This window comes from Muntiacus reevesi, chromosome 16 (assembly GCF_963930625.1).
Source record: "Muntiacus reevesi chromosome 16, mMunRee1.1, whole genome shotgun sequence".
Lineage (NCBI taxonomy): Eukaryota > Metazoa > Chordata > Mammalia > Artiodactyla > Cervidae > Muntiacus > Muntiacus reevesi.
In genome coordinates, this window is record NC_089264.1 from 21,311,229 (window position 1) to 21,335,599 (window position 24,371).

General features: G+C 36.1%; 1 protein-coding gene across 7 annotated transcripts in view; it reads left to right on the forward strand.

Annotated features, from left to right (window-relative positions):
• Nucleotides 1–11,325, forward strand: part of UBE2D3 (ubiquitin conjugating enzyme E2 D3) — a 28,102-nt gene extending 16,777 nt beyond the window's left edge. For 6 of the 7 annotated variants that reach the window (XM_065907044.1, XM_065907042.1, XM_065907043.1 and 3 more), the window contains exons 5-9: nucleotides 4,679–4,756; nucleotides 5,667–5,772; nucleotides 7,750–7,843; nucleotides 8,247–8,296; nucleotides 9,816–11,325. In XM_065907044.1, the coding sequence (XP_065763116.1) occupies nucleotides 4,679–4,756; nucleotides 5,667–5,772; nucleotides 7,750–7,843; nucleotides 8,247–8,295 (327 nt within the window). In that variant the 3' untranslated portion in view covers nucleotide 8,296; nucleotides 9,816–11,325. The remainder of the gene's footprint in view (nucleotides 1–4,678; nucleotides 4,757–5,666; nucleotides 5,773–7,749; nucleotides 7,844–8,246; nucleotides 8,297–9,815) is intronic. The other variant, XM_065907047.1, reaches the window with a different exon arrangement.
• Nucleotides 11,326–24,371: the final 13,046 nt, after the last annotated feature.

Below are 24,371 nucleotides of genomic sequence, written 5' to 3' on the forward strand. Positions count from 1 at the left end.
AAGTACTGTGTCTTACCACTGAACCACCAGAGAATTCCTGACCCACACAATGTTTCAAAAGTTGACCGTCTTTGCATAAAAACCTCCCGACTAGGCTTAGGATGGAATAGCAACTGCTGCTTTTTTTTTCAGATGAGATGTGTGTATCTGCCATAGTTTCTACCAAATCCATTTCAGCACTTAGATTTGCAACTTTGTAGAATCTTCCCATTATAGATCACCAGTTTTCAAAGCACAGAATTCAGTACAATGCCTTGCCATATCTGAACCAAATAAAACTCATCTTTGATTCAGAAGTGCTTTAAGATACTCTTATGAAAATGAGTTGTCAGTACTAATAAAGCGTGAAAGCATCGGTGGTCAAGACTTGTGATTGGATGGTGTGTGTAATAAACCAATTCTTTTAAACCAGTGTGAAGTTTTTCTGCTTGGTTTTTTATACTGGTTTTTTATTTATTCCTTTACAAAAGTTCACCTTTAGTAAATCAAAGTGAAGCATAATTGAGGAGCTCATTAGTAGTCTTCCAGAGAACAGGAGATTGCTTATCCTGAAAAAATTTTTGGTTGGTTAATTTGCTTTTATTTTCAGGAAACATTTTTCATTTATTTCATATATATATATATTTCAGATGATGGCTATTCTTTGCTAATTTTTTTTTCCAGCAACCTGTTAGTATAAAGGGTAGCAATTTTATTCTTTCAAAAACAAATACTTTATTTTCTTTATTTTCAGAACTCTACCTCTGATTAACAAGAGCAAAAATATTTATACCAATATAGCATAGTTCTGCTTTAGTAACATTAGCCTCTGAACTGATTTTCTAAGGAAGTTAATTCTCATTGTTGGGTAATTTCAGGAATGAGTCAAAAGTTATAAAAACTCCCCCAAAATGCAGATTTTCATTGTGCTTCATAAGTAAGCACCTAAGTTTCGATGTCAGCTTGTACATGGTTAACAGTTACCCTTACTATTAAGTATATCAATGAAACAAACCATGTTACTTTGACTTTTGATTGCATCTTTGTGACAAAACATCACGGTTTGATTAGATAATTTTATTTTGTTAGTAGAGTTGCTGTTGGATTTTGGTGGGTTTTAGTAAGGAAGTAAGTACTCTTGATGATTGAACAAAAGCGCATGATTCTTAAAACCTGTGTGCTACCCTATTCTTTCTGAAGACAAGATGCTTTGGATCACATATGCTGATAAAAAATAAAGCTTTGAAAGAATTGGCAGACCAGTGCTAGTTACATGGTGTTTAAATTTTGTTGGTTATTTTGCACTAAGGAAATTTCCGTAACAAATTGATGCAGTGAGAAGAAGCTTAATTTCCTTACCTATTTCTGATATTTATGTGCTTGACTTTTTAAAATTGGAAATGGAGCCGTTAGAAGGAATTTTGAAATTATTTTGAGAACCACACCAATTTCCATTCCACCTAATCTAAGATAAATAGCCATTCACATACTATGTGTGTGAATAATGTAATTATTGGCAGCCTGAGCAGAATCAGCTACAAAAACTATATGAAGTAAAATATTTGGTCCATATGAAATGTTATATTGTTAAACAAGGGTGAATTTTTCAGTTTATGTTGACTATTACATTTTCCCTGCAAAGGCTAATAATACATGAAAACTTATCTTTAGTACCTTACTCTTTAAGGAGCTGTATAGTGTAAGAGGAAAATTAAATGTTAAATTTTTGTTGAATAATAGTACCTGTACAGAGCAAGGTATTTTAAAAGGGCAGCCAGCAGTTTGGACTCAAGGGAGGACTGTATTATTTACCTTTTAAAAAACATTTAAGCATAAGATGGACCCTGTAGTATAGGTAGAATCCTGTGGGTAAGGAAGAATATTCCAAGTGTAGGGGAAAGAAATATGAGGAAAAGGATGTGAAGCATTATTTACTGTGCAGTAAGAAATGTATTCTGGAGAGGAGGTGAAAGATGAGACTAGATTGTTGGAAACCGCATTAAAGCACAGGAATTTGAACCTCAGTCTTGGCAAGCTGTGCTTGATTTCAAGCTGGCGTTAACTTTTATCTTGAAAAGACCACTTCAGCATTAGGGTGAGGCGTAAATTGGAGGGAAAAACCAGAGTGAAGGCAGGAATACCAGTAGTAAACCATTGCCATAATGTAGACAAAAGTTAGTAAGATTTTGAACTAAAGCAGTGGATACAAAGGAGAGGAATCCAGTTCAGAAGACTTAAGGATTTTTGAGATTTGGTATCTACTATGAGAAGATGGGAAAGAATTAGTGATGAGATCCTAGTTTGTGACTTAACTATTGTGGTTTCAGTTTTTGAGACATCTGAGTAGAACACATTCAATAAGCATTTGAATATATGTCCTCGAAGGAATAACTAAAGATAGATCCTAGAATTACCAAAATAAGTATGGGACAGGAGATAGAAGGAGAGTATCAGTATATCATAGCTGCCTTAGGGGAAGAGTACAGACAGACATTGAGGGAGGAGCAGTTTGGACTAATTATAGCAAAACCAGGGTAGAAGGTTTCTAAAGAAGAGATCCATTATGTATTCTTCATTTCTAAGATTGGCTCAGTTTTTCAAAGTATTCCTTTTTGTTTTTCTTGGTATATTTGTTTGATTCATGGTAAATTCAAATGTAGAGCCTTAGTTTTTAGGTGACATCATTTGATTACCTTTAGATCATGTATGGTTTTTACCAGTTTTTCCTCTTTGCTGGAGTTTTGGTGTTAATTTGTAACAATAAAATATTTTCATTCTATTAAGTTTTTTTCTGCTTGAAGTGAGATGAAATTTGATTTTTTACTAAATCTATTGTTAGACTACCTTTAAGAAGCAGTTGGATCTATTGCTTGATTGTATGAAACTTGGAATGAAAGTGTAAACAAAATTTTTGGAATTGAGTTAATGAAAACATGTTTTCATTAAAACAGTTTACCCTTAAATTGTTAACTGTACTTGGTAAAAACGTTATCTTTCATATGAGCCTATTTTATAAAAGTGTGTGCTATTTGAAGCCTCTATTTCCAATTAATAGTCATATTATTTAACAATGAGAATCTAATTTGGATTACATTCTTATGTCTTTGATTTTTCTGTGGTTCTCAGATGCTGTTTTGCAGTCTTAATTTTCTTGAATTAGAGTTTTGTAGGCATTATGAAGCAGAGGGACTTGGAAGTAGGAAAGACATTTAAATAGTAGCTCTCCCATTAAATAGTATGTATCTTTTAACTTGATCATCAGTAAACTGACCATTCTCCTTTAAAACCCAGGTATATACCCTTGTTCATTTCTTCATAATAGCTATAAAATCTCACTGTATGTCTCTGCCAGACTGTAGACTTAGCAAGATGAGAAATTATTCTCTGTCCCTTTCACTTACCTAGTAAATAGAATGGAGTTAGTAATTCAACTAATGTTTAATAATTTTACAGAGGGATGGGATTAAATGAGCTGTACTACAGTGTCAGCCCTATGAAGGTTATTTGCCTCGCATAAGGAGTGGGCATAGTACAATAAAAGGTTCATTTAAAAAAAAAATGGTTCATAATAGCACTGTATACATCCTCACTCGAATGGAGAGGAATGGGTATTGATAATTCAATTACTGCAGATTTTCAAACACATTTCCATGTTGACTCTGCATATCCAGAGGCAATTCCATTTTTTTGAAAAACTCTTTGACCTTAAAATCCTTGACCACATCACCTTTTCATTCTTTGATATGTTGGTTTTCAGAAGACCTGTGTTTGAATCCTGGTTTTATCATGAACAAATTGTATAGTTCACTAAGTTACTTTAAGTCCTATTTTATTTACTCATGAAACAGCAACAGTGATATCTTTTTCTTGGTATTGGTTAAATTAAATGTGGAATACTAGTAAGTTTCTCCCAAATGTTACTTCATACTGTTATATGATGTCTATTTACTGAGGAGTTTTTCATACTCAAATTACAATGAGTAAAACATTTGAGGAGGAAAAAGTACTGCTGTAGCTTGAAATTTTTTGTATCTTCTGTTTCAAGTGTGCAAAGCAAACATCCCAAGTTTTCCAAATCTAGTAATTTTGTGTATTGACTTACTGTAAAGAATTTAGTGGTGTGATTTTGAAGAAAAGACTGTCATGGTTTTATTAAATGAGGATTTTGAGGGGCCAATTGGGAACTAAACTTCTTAGAAACTTCCTTTGTTTCTATTCTACTTCCCCTATTGAAGGGAGTTATGTTGACATACAAGAGATAAATTTCTGGTTTGTCAGTGACCAGAATAGCCTGTCAAGGTACAAAGTTGTTTGTATATATATGACTGTCATTAGAAGAAATATTCAACAAATAGATGTAAGCTTTATTTTCAGATTATAATTTGATACATTATTATGTAGACTTCATTGTTAACTGTACTTTATGAGAACTAGGATCTAGAACCTTGTGTTTCTGAATAGTTTTTCTAAAATTCTTTGACTTCATGTAAAATAGGATCTAAATTATGATTTCTTATATTCTATAGTAAATATTGTGATTTTTCACTAATAAGAACTTTATTGTGGAATAATTTAGACTATTTTCGTGTAAATAGGTAATTTGCTTCATATTAGAGAAATGCTTAGAAAATAAATGTCAACATGAATTATTTAGCAGTCATTTTAAATAGCAGAGTTAAGCATATTTTTCTTTTCACAGAATGACAGCCCATATCAAGGCGGTGTATTCTTTTTGACAATTCATTTTCCTACAGACTACCCCTTCAAACCACCTAAGGCAAGTATTCCCCCCACCCCAAAATCTGTGAGTATAGATTTGTATTTTATTCCAGAGGAATAGAACATTCCTAGATATTAGGGTTCTGCATAAGTTAAGGCTAAACTAGTATAAATGTATAATAAATAAGAATAATTGGGGCTTGAATGTATATACTGAATTAAATCACTGATGTTGAATGCTAACTGGTAGCATTTAGTTAAAAGAAGAGATAAATCTGGGTTTGAACTTTGTAACTGGAGGTAAGAATTGGCTTATCCTTTATGTTGCAAGGCTCAAATATACCATGTGAAAGCATTTTTCCCACTTCATTATGCTTATACAGATTTGGATCATTAACTCTAGTGTCTTAAAATACTAGCCTTCCAGATACTCACCTTCATTATGCATTTTCATGTGATCCTAAAAAATATACTAATTTATGTTGGAATTTAAGACTGCGATATATTTTGGGCTTTGAGTTTGCACATATAAACTATCTTCACAATTATGTTACAGGTACAATATGACAGTTACTTTAAATGAAAATACTTTTGTGATATTCAAATTGTGTTTTATGTTCAGTTGGAAATGGAGGTTCTAATACATGCTTTTGTACCTTGATGCCTTAAGTGCGCTAATCTGTATGCTTTGGTCTACATCAGAAAGTCTCTAATTTGTTAGTGAATCCTAAATTCCCTTCAAGTTACTGAAAATAAGCTTTTGCCACATGGTTACATTTTCCATTTTAATTAAAAAGAAGAAGCCCCTGAAGGATCTTTGTCAGAATATAGATTCTTTAATGTGTATAACTTTTAGCTATTAGATTTTTAAGATTTTTAACCATTTTTAAGTGTAGCTACAGTTTTTTGGCCAAAGTTCACAATGCTTGTTTTTATTTGTGAGAAATAAAGTTTTGTGTTTTTTTTAGGTTGCATTTACAACAAGAATTTATCATCCAAATATTAACAGTAACGGCAGCATTTGTCTCGATATTCTAAGATCACAGTGGTCTCCTGCTTTAACTATTTCTAAAGGTAAAATACTAGAGGCTTTCTTTGATTTTTCATATAGTTAGAGAAGTTTCATTTTTGAGCTGACTTATCTAAGTATTTTTATAATGCCAGCTTTTTGATAAAGATGGGGAAAGGACTTTTAAAGAAACCTTTAGTTAAGTGTTCATGTATCTCATGGTAGGTTGTTTCCTACCTAATAATATTCTAAAATGCATGGTCTTGGGAAAGGTCTCTAGGTAAATTCTGCTCTTCTACTTTAATAGGGATTCGTTGTGTGACATCTTTAATAGGTTGTCCAGTTTCCACATTGATGGCCCAGATGGAGATGGAATATCTCTCCATCTCTTTCAAACAACTCTGGTGGCTTTACTATGTCACTTTTACCCCACAAATAAAAATCACCTACTACAAAGCTACTTAATGAGAAGGAAGTCTGCATTTTAGTAATTTTCAGTTTTTGGTGCTGGCTTATTAGCATTCCTTAGTACACAAAATGAGTTTTAAATGTTGCTAATTATGACTATTTCAGATATTGAGGAGAGCAGCTTACTGGAAGCATTCTCATTTTCTGGCTGAATACTTAATGTAGCAGTCCCCAGATTATTTCTTGAAATAGTTAATAGTGTTTACAAAAAGTTTTATTTTTAGAAGTGTGGTAAATGCAAAGTGAAACAGGTTTTGTTTGTTCATTCATTTGTTAAAGCAGGACAGCTAGCCTTTTATGTCCTTGTACAGTGCATTTGAATCTCCTTAAAGGGACTGTCTAGAATTCCCAAAATTTTATTTGATTAATCAGAAACACTTTTGTGTGGGGAGTGGGGACAGTTTGGGTAAATGCTGCTGCTGTTCTTGTAGGTGCAGCATTATTTTAGGCCCATTTTTCACCCCCCTGGATACATTTGAGTTTCTCTTCAGGTCAGGTTCTCTTAACACCAGGCATCTGGTATGATGAAGACCTTAATATTATTTTCCAGATTTGTTTGGTTTTACCATCATTGGTAATACTGTAATACTGAACACTGTTTCTGTAATGCAGATTTAGTTTTATGTCTGATCCTGCACTTGAGTTTAAAATTATATTTTCTATAATAATGTATTTTTTATGATATTGCTATTATCTTCATCCAAGGATTGTCATAGCCACATTCAGCTTTTATATCATAAACTTTTTATAAAACTTTGCACAGTGGCACATAATTCGTATTCACAATGAATTAGATACATGTTCCAATGATGCTTCACATCTTCTAAGTTAATATTTTGAATAGGTCAGGGTGAGAGCTGTAGTTGAAGAGCTACTCAGTAGTAGATCTTGGTGTTTGCTTGTTTGTTTTTAATTTTAACCAAAATTCTTGGATATGGTCTCTACCTTATAAATTCTGGGAGATAAAACCTGTAGTCATGGGGCAGTTGGGTGTTTTTGTGATAATCCACCGAGAGTAGGACAGAAAATGGATTATTTTATCAAGCTAAACAGCTAAGCATATATTGCATAGCTGTACGTTATTCAAAGTCCCCACCCCCCTCCAGCCATTACCAAGAAATTCCACTTCACTATTTCAGAAGGTTAATATAGAGAAGTCCCTGGCGGTTCAGTGGTTAGGACTCCATGCTTCCACTGTAGAGGGTACAGGTTTGGTCCCTGGTCAGGGAACTAAGATCCCGCATTCAACATGGCATAGCAAAAGAAAAGGTAATATAAATTAAATGGCATCATTTCACTATCTCAGAATTTCTGAATTTGCCAGATTTTTATAGCTAGTCAGTAAACTAGCTAACATAGATGCTAACAAATACCTATTTTTAGAATCTCTTATCTAAATCTCTTATCAGGAACTTGTCTTCTATCAATCAGAATCTCTGTAAAACTTTGTCTTATGGGAATTAAGATAGAAACTCATCCTCTTTTGAGGATTGAGGTGTATATTATAATACTTATTTTTAAATACTTTTATTCAAATTCCCAGTGGTGGGTAACAGACATTTGTTTTTTTCCAGTTCTTTTATCCATTTGTTCACTGCTATGTGATCCAAACCCAGATGACCCCCTAGTGCCAGAGATTGCACGGATCTATAAAACAGACAGAGATAAGTAAGTATGTAGTAATTTGAGAAAACAATATAAAAAGTGGCTTTTCTTAATGAGTTAGTATTATATGCGTTGCTGTAAATTGTGGCTTGATGCCAAGGAGACTTGACGCTTATTTCTGGTAAGATGGTAGTTGAAATGCACAGAAGCTAGTTATTGAAATGTGATTGTTTTTTTTTTTTTAATTTCCTAGGTTATATTTTCTTTTTCTAACATGTTCAGCAGTTTGTCACTTTTATGTTTGAGGAAGAAAGGTTTTTTTTCTTCACCCCAATCACATTTAAAACAAAAATATTGGTACTGTTGTAAAAATTTGGTCTAAATATTTTATATATTCTTTATGTACAACTTGACCATTATAATTTCCGTATGTTATAATTAATGCTCAGTATACTTGTTTAAATAGGTACAATAGGTTAGCAAGAGAGTGGACAGAGAAATACGCTATGTTGTAGGGTAAGAGGATCTGCACATTATGGTGCGCTTATTTATGGTACTGCCAGCACATGAGTGCTGCATGCGTTAAGGCACTGTATTAACTAACAAAAGGTAACTGATGTGGCAGTTTCTGAAAACTGTACACTTAACTGCTTGATCTCTGTTTAGCGTGAAAGTATACCCAGCAGTCATTATTGCTTGAGAATATTTTTGCATGGCAAAGCAGAGTTATATAGCACCAGTAAGAAATGAAAATTTTAGTATCTTTTTTCAAACTACTATAGTATTTAAATTTTAACTTTAAAAATTGGTATATTTTAAACTTCAATACTATATGGAATGTGGTAACTTAGCTAAAATTTTGCCAAGAGATAATAATGTAAGGGATAAACACTTCTTTAAGCCTCACTATCTATACTAAATATTCATTACTGACAAGCATGCATTAGTGTCAGCTATACTTTGTGGCTACCTGTATGCTAAATGAAACATTTGTTTTAAAGTGCTGGCTTTATGAGAGGTATCCTTAAGTGAGGTAACCACGAATTGGAAGAGAAGGAACTTAAAGTTAGAAAAATGGTTGAACTATGTTCAGTTCTCGGTTCGAAATGAAGTTAATATTTTTATGGAGGTCAAACTGTAAATATAAATCAGTTCTCCTATGTCCTTTTAGATATTCCTTTCTTGAGGTTATCACTATAATTTTTGTTTTGGTAAGTAGCCTCTGGCATGGTAGTAATACAGGGAGAAATTGATAGCATTTTATCAATATTAGTGATCTTCCTCAGCAGTAAATATCCTTGCTTGTGTATGAATTGCCTGTTGATCATTTTAAGCAAAGATGCCCCCACTTGTACTCCTACTAGTTTCATCCATCAGGTCTCAAGTGGGGTTTTTTAATTGCCAATCACCACACTTTAACAGGTGATTTTGATTAACACATATAACTCACAGCCCACCTCCTCTTGAAAACTACTGCTTTTTTATAATCTTCCCCAGTGTCTTAATCTTCTGCCTGTGCTGAAGTCTCAAAGGCATTTTCTCTTGGTAATATCAAGGGTGAAGTAAATTATCATGAAGTCCAGGATTCAAATAAAAATGTTTATTAGTTCATTGCTCAGTCTGGCTTTCATGGGAGTTTCTATAGATCTACAGATAAGGGCACTATTCTGATAATAGGTCCATGGCAAATTGTAAAAGAAAGGTTAAGATTTGTTGAAATGGATACTAATTGTAAAATTTCTAATAGACTGTTAGCTCAGTAGTAGGAGAGAAAAAAGGTCTTTGATTTTTGCTAGCCAGTCTTTTTGTTTACTAAAGTATGACTTTCACTGGATTAGGACACTGTATTGAAGCATAGGGTCTCGTCTCCTACAGTGCTTTGAGTACCAGTGCTTTTTCTTCCTTGTTGGCTTCATCCTAGTCGTAGCCATTAAAGATGACTCCATGACGAGTCTAGAAGTAAAATACTCTTTCCTTACCTTTTAAGAGTTAAGAATTATTTTAAATTTTTAAATAACATCTTTTTTATTTACAGGTACAACAGAATATCTCGGGAATGGACTCAGAAGTATGCCATGTGATGCTACCTTAAAGTCAGAATAACCTGCATTATAGCTGGAATAAACTTTAAATTACTGTTCCTTTTTTGATTTTCTTATCCGGCTGCTCCCCTATCAGACCTCATCTTTTTTAATTTTATTTTTTGTTTACCTCCCTCCATTCATTCACATGCTCATCTGAGAAGACTTAAGTTCTTCCAGCTTTGGACAATAACTGCTTTTAGAAACTGTAAAGTAGTTACAAGAGAACAGTTGCCCAAGATTCAGAATTTTTTAAAAAAATGGAGCATGTGTATTATGTGGCCAATGTCTTCACTCTAACTTGGTTATGAGACTAAAACCATTCCTCACTGCTCTAACATGCTGAAGAATCATCTGAGAGGGAGGGAGATGGATGCTGAGTTGTCACATCAAAGGAAGCAGCATTATTCTAGCAGCATCCATTCTTGTCTAAGCCTTCCACTGTTAGAGATTTGAGGTTACATGATATACTTTATGCTCATAACTGATGTGGCTGGAGAATTGGTATTGAATTTATAGCATCAGCAGAACAGAAAATGTGATGTATTTTATGCATGTCAATAAAGGAATGACCTGTTCTTGTTCTACAGAGAATGGAAATTGGAAGTCAAAACACCCTTTGTATTCCAAAATAGGGTCTCAAAACATTTTGTAATTTTCATTTAAATTGTTAGGAGGCTTGGAGCTATTAGTTAATCTATCTTCCAATACACTGTTTAATATAGCACTGAATAAATGATGCAAGTTGTCAATGGATGAGTGATCAACTAATAGCTCTGCTAGTAATTGATTTATTTTTCTTCAATAAAGTTGCGTAAACCAATGAGTTAGCTGCCTGGATTAATCAGTATGGGAAACAATCTTTTGTAAACGCAAAGCTGTTTTTTGTATATACTGTTGGGATTTGCCTCATTGTTTGACATCAAAGATGATGTAAAGTTCAAGAGAATGAATATTTTGCCATGTTCAGTTAAAAGTGCGCAGTCTGTTACAGGTTGACACATTGATTGACCTGATTTATGCAGAATTAATAAGCTATTCAGATAGTGTAGCTTTAGTATATGCTGCACATGATACTGGCAGCCTGGGAGTTCATAGATGGACTTGGGACCCAGCAGATTTCAAACATGTATATGGAGTTTAAGAAATTTATTTTCCAGGTGCAACCCCCATCTAACTAAATTTTTTCTTCACCTTGTACGCTTGACAGCTGAAAAGACCATAAATAACATGGGAGTAATAATGGGTCAAAATTTACAAAATAAAGTACTGTTTTGGTGTGGGAGTTGTCATGAGGCTATGTTGAAGTGACTTTAATTATGTGGGATATTGAGTTTTTTTAATGGATTGAATATCCATTAAAATGGATTTGTTCAGCCATTTACATTAATGAGCATTTAAATGCAACAGATACCATTTCAGGTGACTTAACATGAATGAATAAAAGTCAATGCTATTGGATTATTTTTTGTTTGACAAGTGCTATCTGTGCCACTTATGTAACTTCTGTAGTAACAAGGGCATTATCATTCTTCACCCTTTCTAATTCTGACCCGATAGTTTTATTACTTTTTCCTAGTTTCTTTGATTTGTCCATTGCTTTCTTATGGTCCTGTATTCAATTTCTAGCACATCTGTGACTTTTCTCCACTTACACATATTTGCACTGCTTACACTTATGTGCAATCTTACTCCTTGTCTGCACACAGATGTGGAAAGCTAGATATAAAATAAATGTTAAAGCTTGATTTTTATAAACATTTTAATATGCAGTTTGGACATGATTTATTGAATTAAGGTTCTTTAAACTGAAAGTGAAATGCATGCCTTCCGAAAATGTTTTGGCTTTGTTGAATCTGTAATAAGCATTTCATTGAGAAATATCAATCCAGTTATACCATTTTCCAATGAGTGAATTTTTCATTCTATCGTTGCTTTAAAAATAACTCAAGGGTACATATCATACTGTTAAAACTGTGTTGGATTCAAAGTACAAATAAGTAAGATACCTCCACAAGGTAAGAAACTTTTTGGCTATTTTTAGGATAATTATGAGATTCCCTCAAAATAATAGGTTTTATAGTAGGCATATCATTTCTTGAAAACCAGCCACAAATAAAACATTTGTCAGAGCTGGATTCTACTTGGCTTTCAAATTGACCTTTTTAGCTACAGATAACACTTAAGTTTTTATAGAGATGACTTCCTGAAGCTATTGTCATAATGATTAATAGATGTGTCCAGTTCTCTGTATCTTTGACTTGATGCTTTCTATATTTCCTATGTCACTTCTAAGGGAACAAGCCATAAAGGCTTCTCCAGGTTTAACAGAACAGTAAAAGTACCTGGAAAACCAACATTTTTGAATGTATGAACATTGGACTTGAGATCATCTGCAGTGAAACCTTCAAAAGAATCCAAGAATTTGTCCTTTCTCCCATATATACTAATAGTGCCATGTATAGCACTGAAATGATTATTAACAGATTAAAAATTGATTTTGGTTCTTCCTGTTTCCTACATCTTTTAATGCATAATTCAGTTTTAAATTATGTTAAGTTTATCTTAACCTGTGAGGATTATAGTCCAGTTGACATAATGATAAATTACGTTTTAAGTGACTCATTCCTGGGCAAGTTTGCAATGTGATAATCAGATTTAAAAGAAAAACTACTTGGCTTTCTTGTGTGGGTGTACTCACAATTTTTTAAAAGTATGAACCACAGTTAACTGGTGGTCTCAGGGGTAGTGAAACACTCACTGGTTTTTTTTAATGGTTTAGTTGACATACTTCAGATATTGACCATCCTGTGTTAGTGATTTTAGAAGTGACTCAGATTAGCCATGTTTTGTGTTGGCGTAACAAAACTGTTAAATGATTGTTGATTATAGTTTTAAGTGAATTTGTCTTTTATGAGGAACCCAGTGCAAGTCACTATTGTCTTAGTGACATTGGCATAACGCTTGTAATAGCTGAGGTTAACTGAGCTTAAAGAATTGTTACCATTAAAGTCTGTGTTTAAAGACACTCTGGTCTTACTTGGTAATTCCAGCTAACGTGAAATTCATACTTAATGTCCTGTGTGAGTTCCGTTTTGAACTTACAGTTGTTAAACTATGGTATATAAAGAATTTAGGATTCTCAAAGTGTGAACCCAAGACCAGCAATATCAGGATGATTTGAGAAGTTCTTTAAAATGGAAATTTTCAAATCCCACTCCAGGCCTACTGATTCGGAAACTGGAGTGACACACAGTGGCCTGTTTGAAGAAGCCATTAAAGTGGTCTTGGAAGTCTGTTCTTAGCTCCCCCTTGTAATAGACTACAGCAGTGGTACTTTGACTCTATGATCATTTTACTCTTCTTTCATGGCTGTAAGAATGTATATGCCCAAGTGGTAAATTTCTAACATACTTCATACTACTTTGAATTATGCCATAGGTTGGTTTACAAGTTAACATGTTATTAACATCCCACAAAGAACTAATTTAAGTAGCAGTCTTTATTCTAGGAAATGTGATTCAACTAATTGCCAAGTAGTGTTTAAAAAGAGTAACCAGGTGCTAGATATTTCTGCTAAGTGTTGGCCAGATAGCTAGCTGAACAAGGATTTGAGCCCTGGTCATACCCTCTGGCTGAAGCAATTTTGGGGAGAATGAGAGGGTTGAAAGGTAAGATGTCATGTTAAGGGTGTTTGGAGTCTCCACTGAATTGAACAGATACTAAACATACCTTAAGGTAACTATTAAAACTTTGTACTCCCCTGGTGTGATGGGAAAATAAATAGTAAAGGTATTTGGACCAGAATTTTGAAAGGTGACAGCCTCCCACTCCCGAAGTATTCTGTGTTAAAAGATCAAAAAGTTCACAAAAGGCTAGGAAGTTTGCAGTTAGCTGTGTCCCACCCGCCGCACCACCCCCCCCACCCCCCAGGTTCCCAGTAGTTAACCACTATTTCACATCCTTCCCTACTACCCTGTTAACTACTCATTCCTTTCTTTGCCTCATCTTGAAAAAATTTTTTAATAATTTCTGATACACAGTGTTCCTGATAGTTGCTTTTTTACATGGAATATGTTGTTTTAGTTAACATTCCACTGTTAATTCCCTCTTGCCAGGTTGTACATGTTCTAGATAAAATAATGTGTTAAGAGCCCTCTTAATTTCTTTCTGTATTGTAGAAAATGGTTTTATGAAATAACTACTTTTTTTTCTTAAATACTATTGTCTGAGCACTGTGTAAACTTGGTTCCTTGTTTACCCTGTCAAATTTGAATATTACCAAGTAAGGCCAAACAATGAAATACTTTGATATCCCTAGTTTGCTTAAGAACAGTTAAACATTACCATATGATTACCAGCCATCTCTCCTGAACACGTGTAGCTTCCTATTCATCATCCACCTCATTTTGTAAAGAAGGATTGACTTGATTTCTACACACAGACACACGTTTCTATCTCTTGGCCTCCGTAAGTGTAAACATTTCAGTTGCACTGGCCCCAAATCTAGGCATCGTTTCTCAAGCTTGAAAATTAAACAGCAATTCTGTCAGTTGTAAAATTTTTTTCCAGAACCTACCTGTTTACCACATTCACTGCTGCCATGTGGTCTAAATCTATATTGTTTCTTTGGTTATTGGAAAAGCCTAAGTGGTCTCCCTTCTCATTTTGTAGCAATTTGTCATCCACGCAAAACCAGGCATACTCCTAAACCATATTGGATCATGTCATCACTTTGCTCCAAACCTAATGACTTCTCATCTCATTCCGCATAAAGGCCAAATCCTAAAAGCAGTTTACAGGCTGGAAGTGACTTTTCCCACCACTTCATCCCTAGTAACTGCCCCACCAGCTTCCTCAGCTCAGTCACATAGGCCTCTGCTGAGGCTTGAACATAGTGGGCTTTTTCTTACCTCAAGATGTTTGCCGTCATTCTTCCCTTTTACCTGGGATTATCAAAGATAAAATATGGTTCTTCCCTAATCATTAGGTTTCAAATGTCAATCTATCAAAGTGATTTTTCTCAACTATTCTACATACAATATCAACAGTACTGCCACCGTAGAGCACCATGGCATGTTAAGTAATAACTACCTTAACATGGGGGCTTCCCCAATGGCTCAGCAGGTGAAGAATTCACCTGCAATGCAGAAGACGTGGGTTCAATCCCTGGGTTGGGAGGATCCCCTGGAGAAGGAAACTAACCCAACTAATATTGCCTGAAAAATATGGACAGAGGAGCCTGGCAGGCTATAATTGACAGATGCTTCTTGACTTTAAGTATCTCAGTGAGTGGATGGACATTTCCATTTTTGTCAGTATACATGATTACACTGACCAGCTCTTAATGTAAAAAAGCAACTAAACATGCTGTGGGGAAAGCACTTTAAAAAAAATATATTAATCTCTCAAGCCCAAACCAAACTGAAACCAGGAACCCAAAAGAAGCAAGCTATAATCAGAATCTAGCTAGCATCTTGAGAACACTTGAAGAATCTAATGAAATATATTTTCATTTTCATGACCCTGGCAAAGCCCAGAATGTATTGACACCACCAAAGAGTGGTGTCAATTAGGATAAACCCATCCTAAATACAGATAGATGAGTTTGCATGTCTTGAATCTTCATTCTCTGTGGCAGGAGAACGTTCTCTTAGAACATGTAATAATAGTTTGACTTTGTGAAAATTTGCAGCTCTAAATCTTACTACGTGGATAGTCTGAAAACCCAAGCAGAATATTTTTATAAGTTGTTCCAAATCAGCAACCCAGTGCTGGTGGAAGTAAACAAATACTCTGGAGGAACTCAATAATAGCCCACAGTTAAAAATCAGAAAATAAAGTACAACAACTTAGTACTGTACCGTGAGTAGGAACTGATGTGCAGAAGTTTCAGACATTAAAAACATCAGATCATAAAAATTGAAAGTAAAATTTTCTTTTTTTCCAGATGACAGAAAAATCTTAAGAATATAAATTATTAGAGCTAATAATTGAATTCAGCAAAATTACAGGATACAAAATCAACACAAATTAGTTGTACTTTTTTTTTTTTTTTTTCCTGGCTGAGCTGCACAGCTTGCATGATCTCAGTTCCCCAACCAGGGGCTGAACCTGGGCCTTGGCAGTGAAAGCCTGAAATCCTAACCATTAAGTCACCAGGAAACCCAGTTGTATTTCTACCATAAGTAGCAATGAAGAATTACAAAATGAAATTAATAAAATAATTCCATTTATAACAACATCAAGAAGAATAAAATACTTAGGAATAAATTTAACCCAGGAAGCAGGAAAACTTGTATACTGAAAACTACAAAATATTTCTAAAAAAATTAAAGTCCTAAATAAATGGAAGGACATCCAGTGTTCAGGTATACAGGTCAAAAAGCAACAATTAGAACCAGACATGAAACAACTTACTGATTCAAACTTGGGAAAGGAGTACATAGGACAAGGCTGTATATTGTCCCCCTGCTTGTTTAACTTATATGCGGAGCACATCATGCGAAATGCTGGGCTGGATGAAGCACAAGCTGGAATCAAGATTGCCGAGAGAAATACCAACAACCTTGATATGTATGATAGGTATGCAAATGATAACACTCTAATGACAGAAAGTGAAGATGAACTAAAGAGCCTCTTGGTGTAAGAAGAGAGTGAAAAGCTGTTTAAAACTCAACATTTAATAAACGAAGATCATGGTATCTGGTCCCATCACTTCATGGCAAATGAAAGGGGGGAAATTGGAAGCAGTGACAAATTTTATTTTTTTGGGCTCCAAAACCACTGCTGATAGTTGACTGCAGCCATGAATTAAAAGACACATGCTCCTTGGAAGAAAAGCTATGACAAACCTAGACAGCATATTTAAAAGTGGAGATATTTTGCTGACAAAGGTCAGTCTAGTCAAAGCTATGGTTTTTCCAGTACTCATGTATGGAGGTGAGAGTTGGAGCATAAAGAAGGCTGAGTGCAGAAGAATTGATGCTTTTGAATTATGGTGCTGGAGAAGACACTTGAGAGTCTCTTGGGCATCAAGATCAAACCAGTCAATCTTATAGGAAATCAACCCTGAATATTCACTGGAAGGACTGATGCTGAAGTTGAAGCTCCAAAACTTTGGTCACCTGATGCAAAGAGCAGACGCGTTGGAAAAGACACTGATGCTAGGAAAGATGAAAGGCAAAAGGAGCAGGCAGAGGATGAAATGGTTTGATATCATCACCAACTCAATGGACATGAATTTGAGCAAACCTTGGGAGACAGTGAAAGACAGGGCCGCCTGGCATGCTGCAGTCCATGGGGTTGCAAAGAGTCAGTTGTGATTTAGCAACTCAACCACAAAGCAACAGCATCTGTGTTCATGGATTAGGAGATTTGTCATTGTTAAGATGGCAATGATCCCCAAAGCAATCTACAGATGCAATGCAATCCCTGTCAAAATCCCAGTGATTGTTTTTACAGAAATGGAAGATTTTAAAAAATTCGTACAGAATTACCAAGGAGTACAAAAAAAACAAATGTGAAAAAAAAAAGAGGACTCATACTTCCTAATTTCAAAATTTATTGCAAAGCTACAGAAATCAAAGCAGTATGATACTAGCATGAAGACAAACTTATAGGATAATGGAATATAATTGAGAATTCAGAAATAAACTCATATATATCTTGTGGTCAACAGGATGCCAAGACCACTCATGACGAATAGTCTCATGAGGAATGAATAGTCTCTTCAACAAATGGCGCTGAGACAACTGAATATTAACATGCAAAAAAATGAATTTGGGCCCCTACCTTACATTATATACAAAAATTAACAAAATGGATCAAAGTCCTTAATGAAAGGCCTAAAACTATATAAAACTCTTGGAACAAAAAAGGAATACACTTTTGTTAGTTTGGATTCAGCAATAAATTCTTAGAAATTATACCAAAAGCACAAGCAATGAAAAAAAATAGATTGAACTTGCTCAAAATTTTAAATTTCTGTGTATCAAAGTATATTATCAAAATAAAAAGACAACTTAAAGGATAGGAGAAAGTATTTGCAAATGACATATCTGGTAAGTGTCTAGTATCCAGAATACATAAAGAATCCTTAAAACTCAACCAGAAGGTAAGTAATACAATTTAAAAATTGACAAAAGATTTGAATAGAAGAGTTCTCCAAACAAAAGTGGCCAGGAAATATGTAAAAGATGCTCAACATCATTGGTTATTAGAGAAATGCAAATCAAAGCCATAATCAGGTACCACTTCACACTGGGATACCTGTAACTTTTTAAAAATGGAAAATTAGTGTTCTTGAGAATTTGGAGACCCTGGAGCCATTTGTACATTGCTGGTGGGAATGTAAGATGATGTAGCTGCTATTGAAAGCAGTTTGCTAACTTCTAAAAAAATTAAACACAGAATAACCATATGACCTAGGAATTCCACTCCAAGATATATACCAAAAGGAATTAAAAACAGATATTCAAATAAATATTTATACATGAATGTTCACAGCATTATTCACAATAGTCAAAGATGGAAACAATGGATGAATGAATAAACAAAATGTGATGTACCCATACAATGACATTATTCAGCCATAAAAAGGAATGTTGTGCTGATACATGTTACAATGTAGGTGAATCTTGAAAACATGACACTAAATGAAAGAAGCCAGACGTAAAAGGAAATATATTGCTTGATTATATTTGTATGAATATCTAGAACAGTTAAATTTATAGAGACAAAAGTCAGATTTATGTGTGCCACGGATGGGGGTGGGTGTCATGGAAAAGAATGAGGGTTGACTGCTTAATGAGTATGAGGTCTCCCTTGTGAATGATAAAAATACCTTGGAACTTAGAGGTGATGATTGTATAACATTGTGAACACACTAAATGCCACTGAATTGTACATATTACTTACACATGTTATTATCAACAAACTTACATACTTATTAACAAACATATTCTTACATGATTATCTCTGCTTTACAGATGAGGAAACTGAGGAACATAAGAGGATAAATGACTTACCCAAGGTTAATGACAGAAGTTAGGATTTAAATCCAGGTAATGAAATTCCAGTCTTACCTCTTAACCATTATGCCAGAAATAAAAGTCTCAAACATGAATAAAGAGCAAGAGACTATAAAAAATGACAAATCATATTTGAAAAATAACCAAAAGCAGTACTTCCAGAGATTTTTTAAAATAAAGTAACTGAAATTTCATCTGTGACCTTCCTGCCTTGGCCACCTGATAAACTTTTTGCAGTCCCCTTGACATGGAAACCAAAGATCCTACATGGTTTGCTCTTTGTGGCCTGGAGGGTTATACACCTGAACAGCCTAGAGGGCTGTGTATAGCCCACCTACAGTCCAGGGGTCCATACAGAGCTGCCGTTTCCTCTGCACACACACACACATCAACAGGTAGATTGACTGAAGAGCAAAAATGGAAGGTTTGTCAACAGCAGAAACAGAAGATAGTATAATATTAACTTTGATATGCTGAGAAGAAATATTTATCACCCCCCCCAAAAAAAAAAGAAATATTTATCACCCTAGAATTCTACACCAAGGAAAATATCCTTCAAGAATAATGGTGAGTAACATGGATAAGTCTGAAAAACATAATGTTGAACAAAAGAAATTTAAAAAAAAGAAAAACATAGTGTGTGATTCCATCTGAATGGCATCCGAGAAGACACAAAATTAAATGATGGCTCTAGAAATCAGAAAAGCCATCACCTTGGATGGGAGGAATTTGGAGAGAAGCAGGAGAGTACTTTCTAGAAAGAAATGTTATGTATCTTAATCAGGGTGTGATTACACAAGTATGTGTGTTTCCCAAACTCACTAAACTGTGCACTGTGATGGTTAATTTTATGTGCCAACTTGACTGGGCCATAGGATGCCCAGGTAACTGGTTAAACATTACATCTGGGTGATTTGATGAGGGTTTTTGCAAAAGCAATCAGCATTTGAATCTGTAGACTCAATAAATCAGACTGTCCTCCCTGAACTGAACTGACATCACCCAATTCATTGAGAGCCTAAGAAGAACAAAAAGATAGAAAAAGAAATAATTTGCTCTCTGACTAACTACACAAGTTAGTCATGAGTTAGAACATGAGTGTTCTTCCAGAGCTGTTTGATATACAAACATCCTTTATGAAAAGATTGCCTGGGACAAAAAAAATCCAGTGCCTCTACTCACGTGATTCAGAAATATCAGAGAATTATCATCCAATATTCCAAAACGAATTTGGTATGTGAATTTTTTCACTGCAAAATTTATGAAATTGAATATAGATCAAAGCTGAGATGGGTGAGGAGCTTCCCTGATGGTCCGGTGGCTAAGACGCCATACTCCCAATGCAGGGGGCTCAGATTCAGTCCTTGGCTGGGAAACCAGATCTTGTGTGCTGCACGCTACTAAGACCTGGCACAGCCAAATAAATAAATAAATAAATATTTTTCACAAAGTGAGATATGTTGTAAGTATAAAATTTACGATAGATTTTGAAGTCTGAGTGTGAAAAAAGAATGTAAAATAATAATTACAGCATATTGAATACATGTTAAAATAATATTTTAATATATTAAAGATTATTAACATTTCACCTGTTTCTTTTTTACTTTTTAAAAATATTTATTTACATTTATTGTTGACTGCACTGGGTCTTCCTTGCTGTGCGCGGGCTTTAGCTGTGGCGAGCACGGGCTACTCTCTAGTTGCAGTGCATGGGCTGCTTCTTGCAGTGGCTTCTTTTGTTGCAGGGCACAGACTTTAGGCACATGAGCTTTGGTGCTGTGACTCTTGCACTCGAGTCCAGGCTCAGTACTTGTGGCACGCGAGCTTAGTTGCCTCGTGGCATGTAGGATCTTCCCAGACCAGGGATCAAACCAGTGTCTTCTGCATTGCAAGCCAGATTCTTAACCACTGGACCACCAGGGAAGCTCTCTTTTTACTTTTTAAAATGTGACTACTAGATATTTTTTAATTGCTTTGGATTATTATATAATATTTATATCAGACTGCTCTGGATGTCTAATTTTTATTGGATAGCCCTAAAATGATTGAGTAGCCTAATGAATATAAATTGAGAGAGAATACTGTCTTTGACTGAGCACCCGAGCAATCAGTGACTGAGGCATACCTTAATTACTCATCTTTTAAAATGTATTTATTTATTTTTGTGAGGTACAGTCCCAGAATAGTGAGAGTGTAGGCAAAAGGAATTAAGACAGAGGAAGAAGGAAAAACCCCTTTGGGTAATTGCTGGGGAAGCCTGATCTGTGGCATGGTGCCTGACTGGAGATCACAAATGATGACAGAAGCCAGAATCTCCAAGGGACTGACTGGTTTAGGCCTTGGATCCTAGGGCAACTGAGGATCTTGTCATGGTGGGTGTCTTGTCTCTGTTGGGTTGTGGTACCTGTAATTTCCCATTGATAGTTAACAGTGGGCATGGAAGTAGTAAGAGATGTTCCAGTGCCTCTCCTAGGTCTTGTTCTCACTGGGTTGTAGCAACTCTAGCTTCAGCTGATAATCAGTTCATTACCCCAGTCAGTACATTAGCTCATTCTTTACCTGTTTGTCCACTAGAACAAGAAATCCCAAGTGACTCCACAGTATTAGTCACAACTTCCAAATGGGTGGAACCCTGTACCCTTCTCCAACCCTGCATCCAAAGACTTCTGACCTAACAGAGTCAACAGTTTCAGGAACAGGAAAAATAAATTCCATTAGTGAGTCACTGACGGTGATGATGAGGCAGCCTACCTCTGCTTTTACATCCTGGTTTTTATACCTGTGGATTCTAGTTCTGGGGAGACATAGCACCATATATTGACCATTTTGTGGTTTTTTAGTTACTAAGTCGTGTCCAACTCTTCTGCGACCCCATGGGCTGTAGCCCACCAGGCTCCTCTGTCCATGGGATTCTCCAGGCAAGAATACTGGAGTGGGTTGCCATTTCCTTCTCCAGGGGGTCTTCCCAATGCAGGGGTCGAATCCGTGTCTCCTGCACTGGCAGCTGGGTTCTTTAGCACTGAGCCGGCAGGAAGCATATTGACCATAGTTCGGTGCACACCCAGAGGGAAACTGCTACAACCTCGTGAGGTCTGTCCTCGGGCTGGAACTGCCACAGGCCTTTCCATCGTTTTTTGTTTGTTTTTGAGAGGAAGTTGCCTGCTCCTGTGATAGGGTACTTGGTAAAATAAGTGATTCTCAAGGTCATGAGTTCACCTGCCCATCTTCACATCTCCTTTTACTCAGGTGGGTCTGTTGTCTAAGGCAATGTGGTGGGGTGTCATTTTAAGAGGTAAAGAATTCTGTAAGCTCTCAGATGGTATTAGTGGAAACACTGCAAGTCAGTTAAGGCAGAATGTATACAGAATCCGTGTTAATGCTAGTACATCAATTTGATGCCCCAATCAAGGAGGTCCAATGTAATTAATGTGCCAACAGGTGACTGCCTGGTCCTCCTAAGGTATGGTCCTCCTAAGGAATCTAGGGCTCAGAATTAGTCTCCGCTGCTGGGTGGTTGGGCAATCAGAAGAGGCAGTAAGATATCCTTGGTGAGAGAAAGCCTGTACTGTTGGGTTCAGGCATAGACTTCATCTCTGTTACCATGGCCAGTCTCTTCATGAGCCCAATATCAAGTACTGAAACAGTGAAGAGAGAGGCCAGCTAAAATTCACAGGACTGTCTTTCTGTGTACCTAGTTGTCGAGAGCCCCCTCTGCACATGTTCTCTTGTGAATGTCAGTGTCCATGCACATATTATCTACCCAGACCTCCACATCTTCTGTATTCTAGTTTTATTTTTTTAAGGCCATGATGAACCAAACAAGACTTTTGGCTATGCCCAAATGTCAGTATATAACTATGCCTCAAGCCACCTCTCCTTTCACAGGAAGTGAAAAATAAACATAGAGCTCACAAGTCTGTGCACTGGGCAGATTTCCCTTCACCAATGTCCTACAGGGCCGCTCCTAAGTAGGACTGTAAGTGGCAGCAGTCCGTTTATGGCCAGCTCTAACACATATTGCATCAGCCCAGGTAGGTATCAGGCCTATCAGTCAGGCATAAGGAACCACCCATGAGGTCATCAGTGTCATCATCAGTGCAAATCATGTAATTTCTGTTTTGAGTCTGGATGTATCACTGCTACACACAGTGGAACACTGCAGCCCTGCCCAGTTTTATGGCTTGGTTGATTTATTGACTACGCCAAAGACTTTGACTGTGTGGATCACAATAAAATGTGAAAAATTCTTAAAGAGATGGGACTACCAGACCACCTGACCTGCCTCTTGAGAAATCTGTATGCAGGTCAGGAAGTAACAGTCAGAACTGGACATGGAACAACAGACTGGTTCCAAATAGAAAAAGGAGTACATCAAGGCTGTATATTGTCACCCTGCTTATTTAACTTATATGCAGAGTACATCATGAGAAATGCTGGGCTGGAGGAAGCACAAGCTGGAATCAAGACTGCGGGGAGAATTATCAATAACCTCAGATATGCATATGACACCACCCTTATGGCAGAGAGTGAAGAACTAAGGAGCCTCTAGATGAAAGTGAAAGACGAGACTGAAAAATGTGGCTTAAAGCTCAACATTCAGAAAACTAGGATCATGGCATCCAGTCCCATCACTTCATGGCAAATAGATGGGGAAACAGTGGCTGACTTTATTCTTTTGAGCTCCAAAATCACTGCAGACAGTGATTGCAGCCATGAAATTAAAAGACACTCCTTAGAAAGAAAGTTATGTTCAACCTAGATAGCATATTAAAAAGCAGAGATATTACTTTGTCCACAAAGGTCCGTCTAGTCAAGGCTATAGTTTTTCCAGTGGTCATGTATGGATGTGAGAGTTGGACTGTGAGGAAAGCTGAGCGCTGAAGAATTGATGCTTTTGAACTGTGGTGTTGGAGAAGACTCTTGAGAGTCCCTTGGACTGCAAGGGACTGCAAGTCCATCCTAAAGGAGATGAGTCCTCGGTGTTCATTGGAAGGACTGATGCTGAAGCTGAAACTGCAATACTTTGGCCACCTGATGCGAAGAGCTGACTCATTGGAAAAGAGCCTGATGCTGGGAAAGATTGAGGGCAGGAGGAGAAGGGGACGACAGAGGATGAGATGGTTTGATGGTATCACCAACTCAATAGACATGGGTTTGGGTGGACTACGGGAGTTGGTGATGGACAGGGAGACCTGACGTGCTGTGGTTCATGGGGCTGCAAAGTCGGATATGACTGAGTGACTGAACTGAATTGATCTGAAAATCCTCAGTTCAGGCTGCAGAGTCACTTGGTGTACTATGGTCAGATGTTTGGTCTCTATTAAGACCCAACAATACAGTTGGACCTTTTTTTCCCAACCAGATCAGTACTTTATGGTGAAGTACACAGCCTTGTTCCAGAATATAAATGTCTACACTGTGACTCTTCTAATAGAGCTTACCCCAGAATCAATATATCCTCCCTGGATATCTCTACCA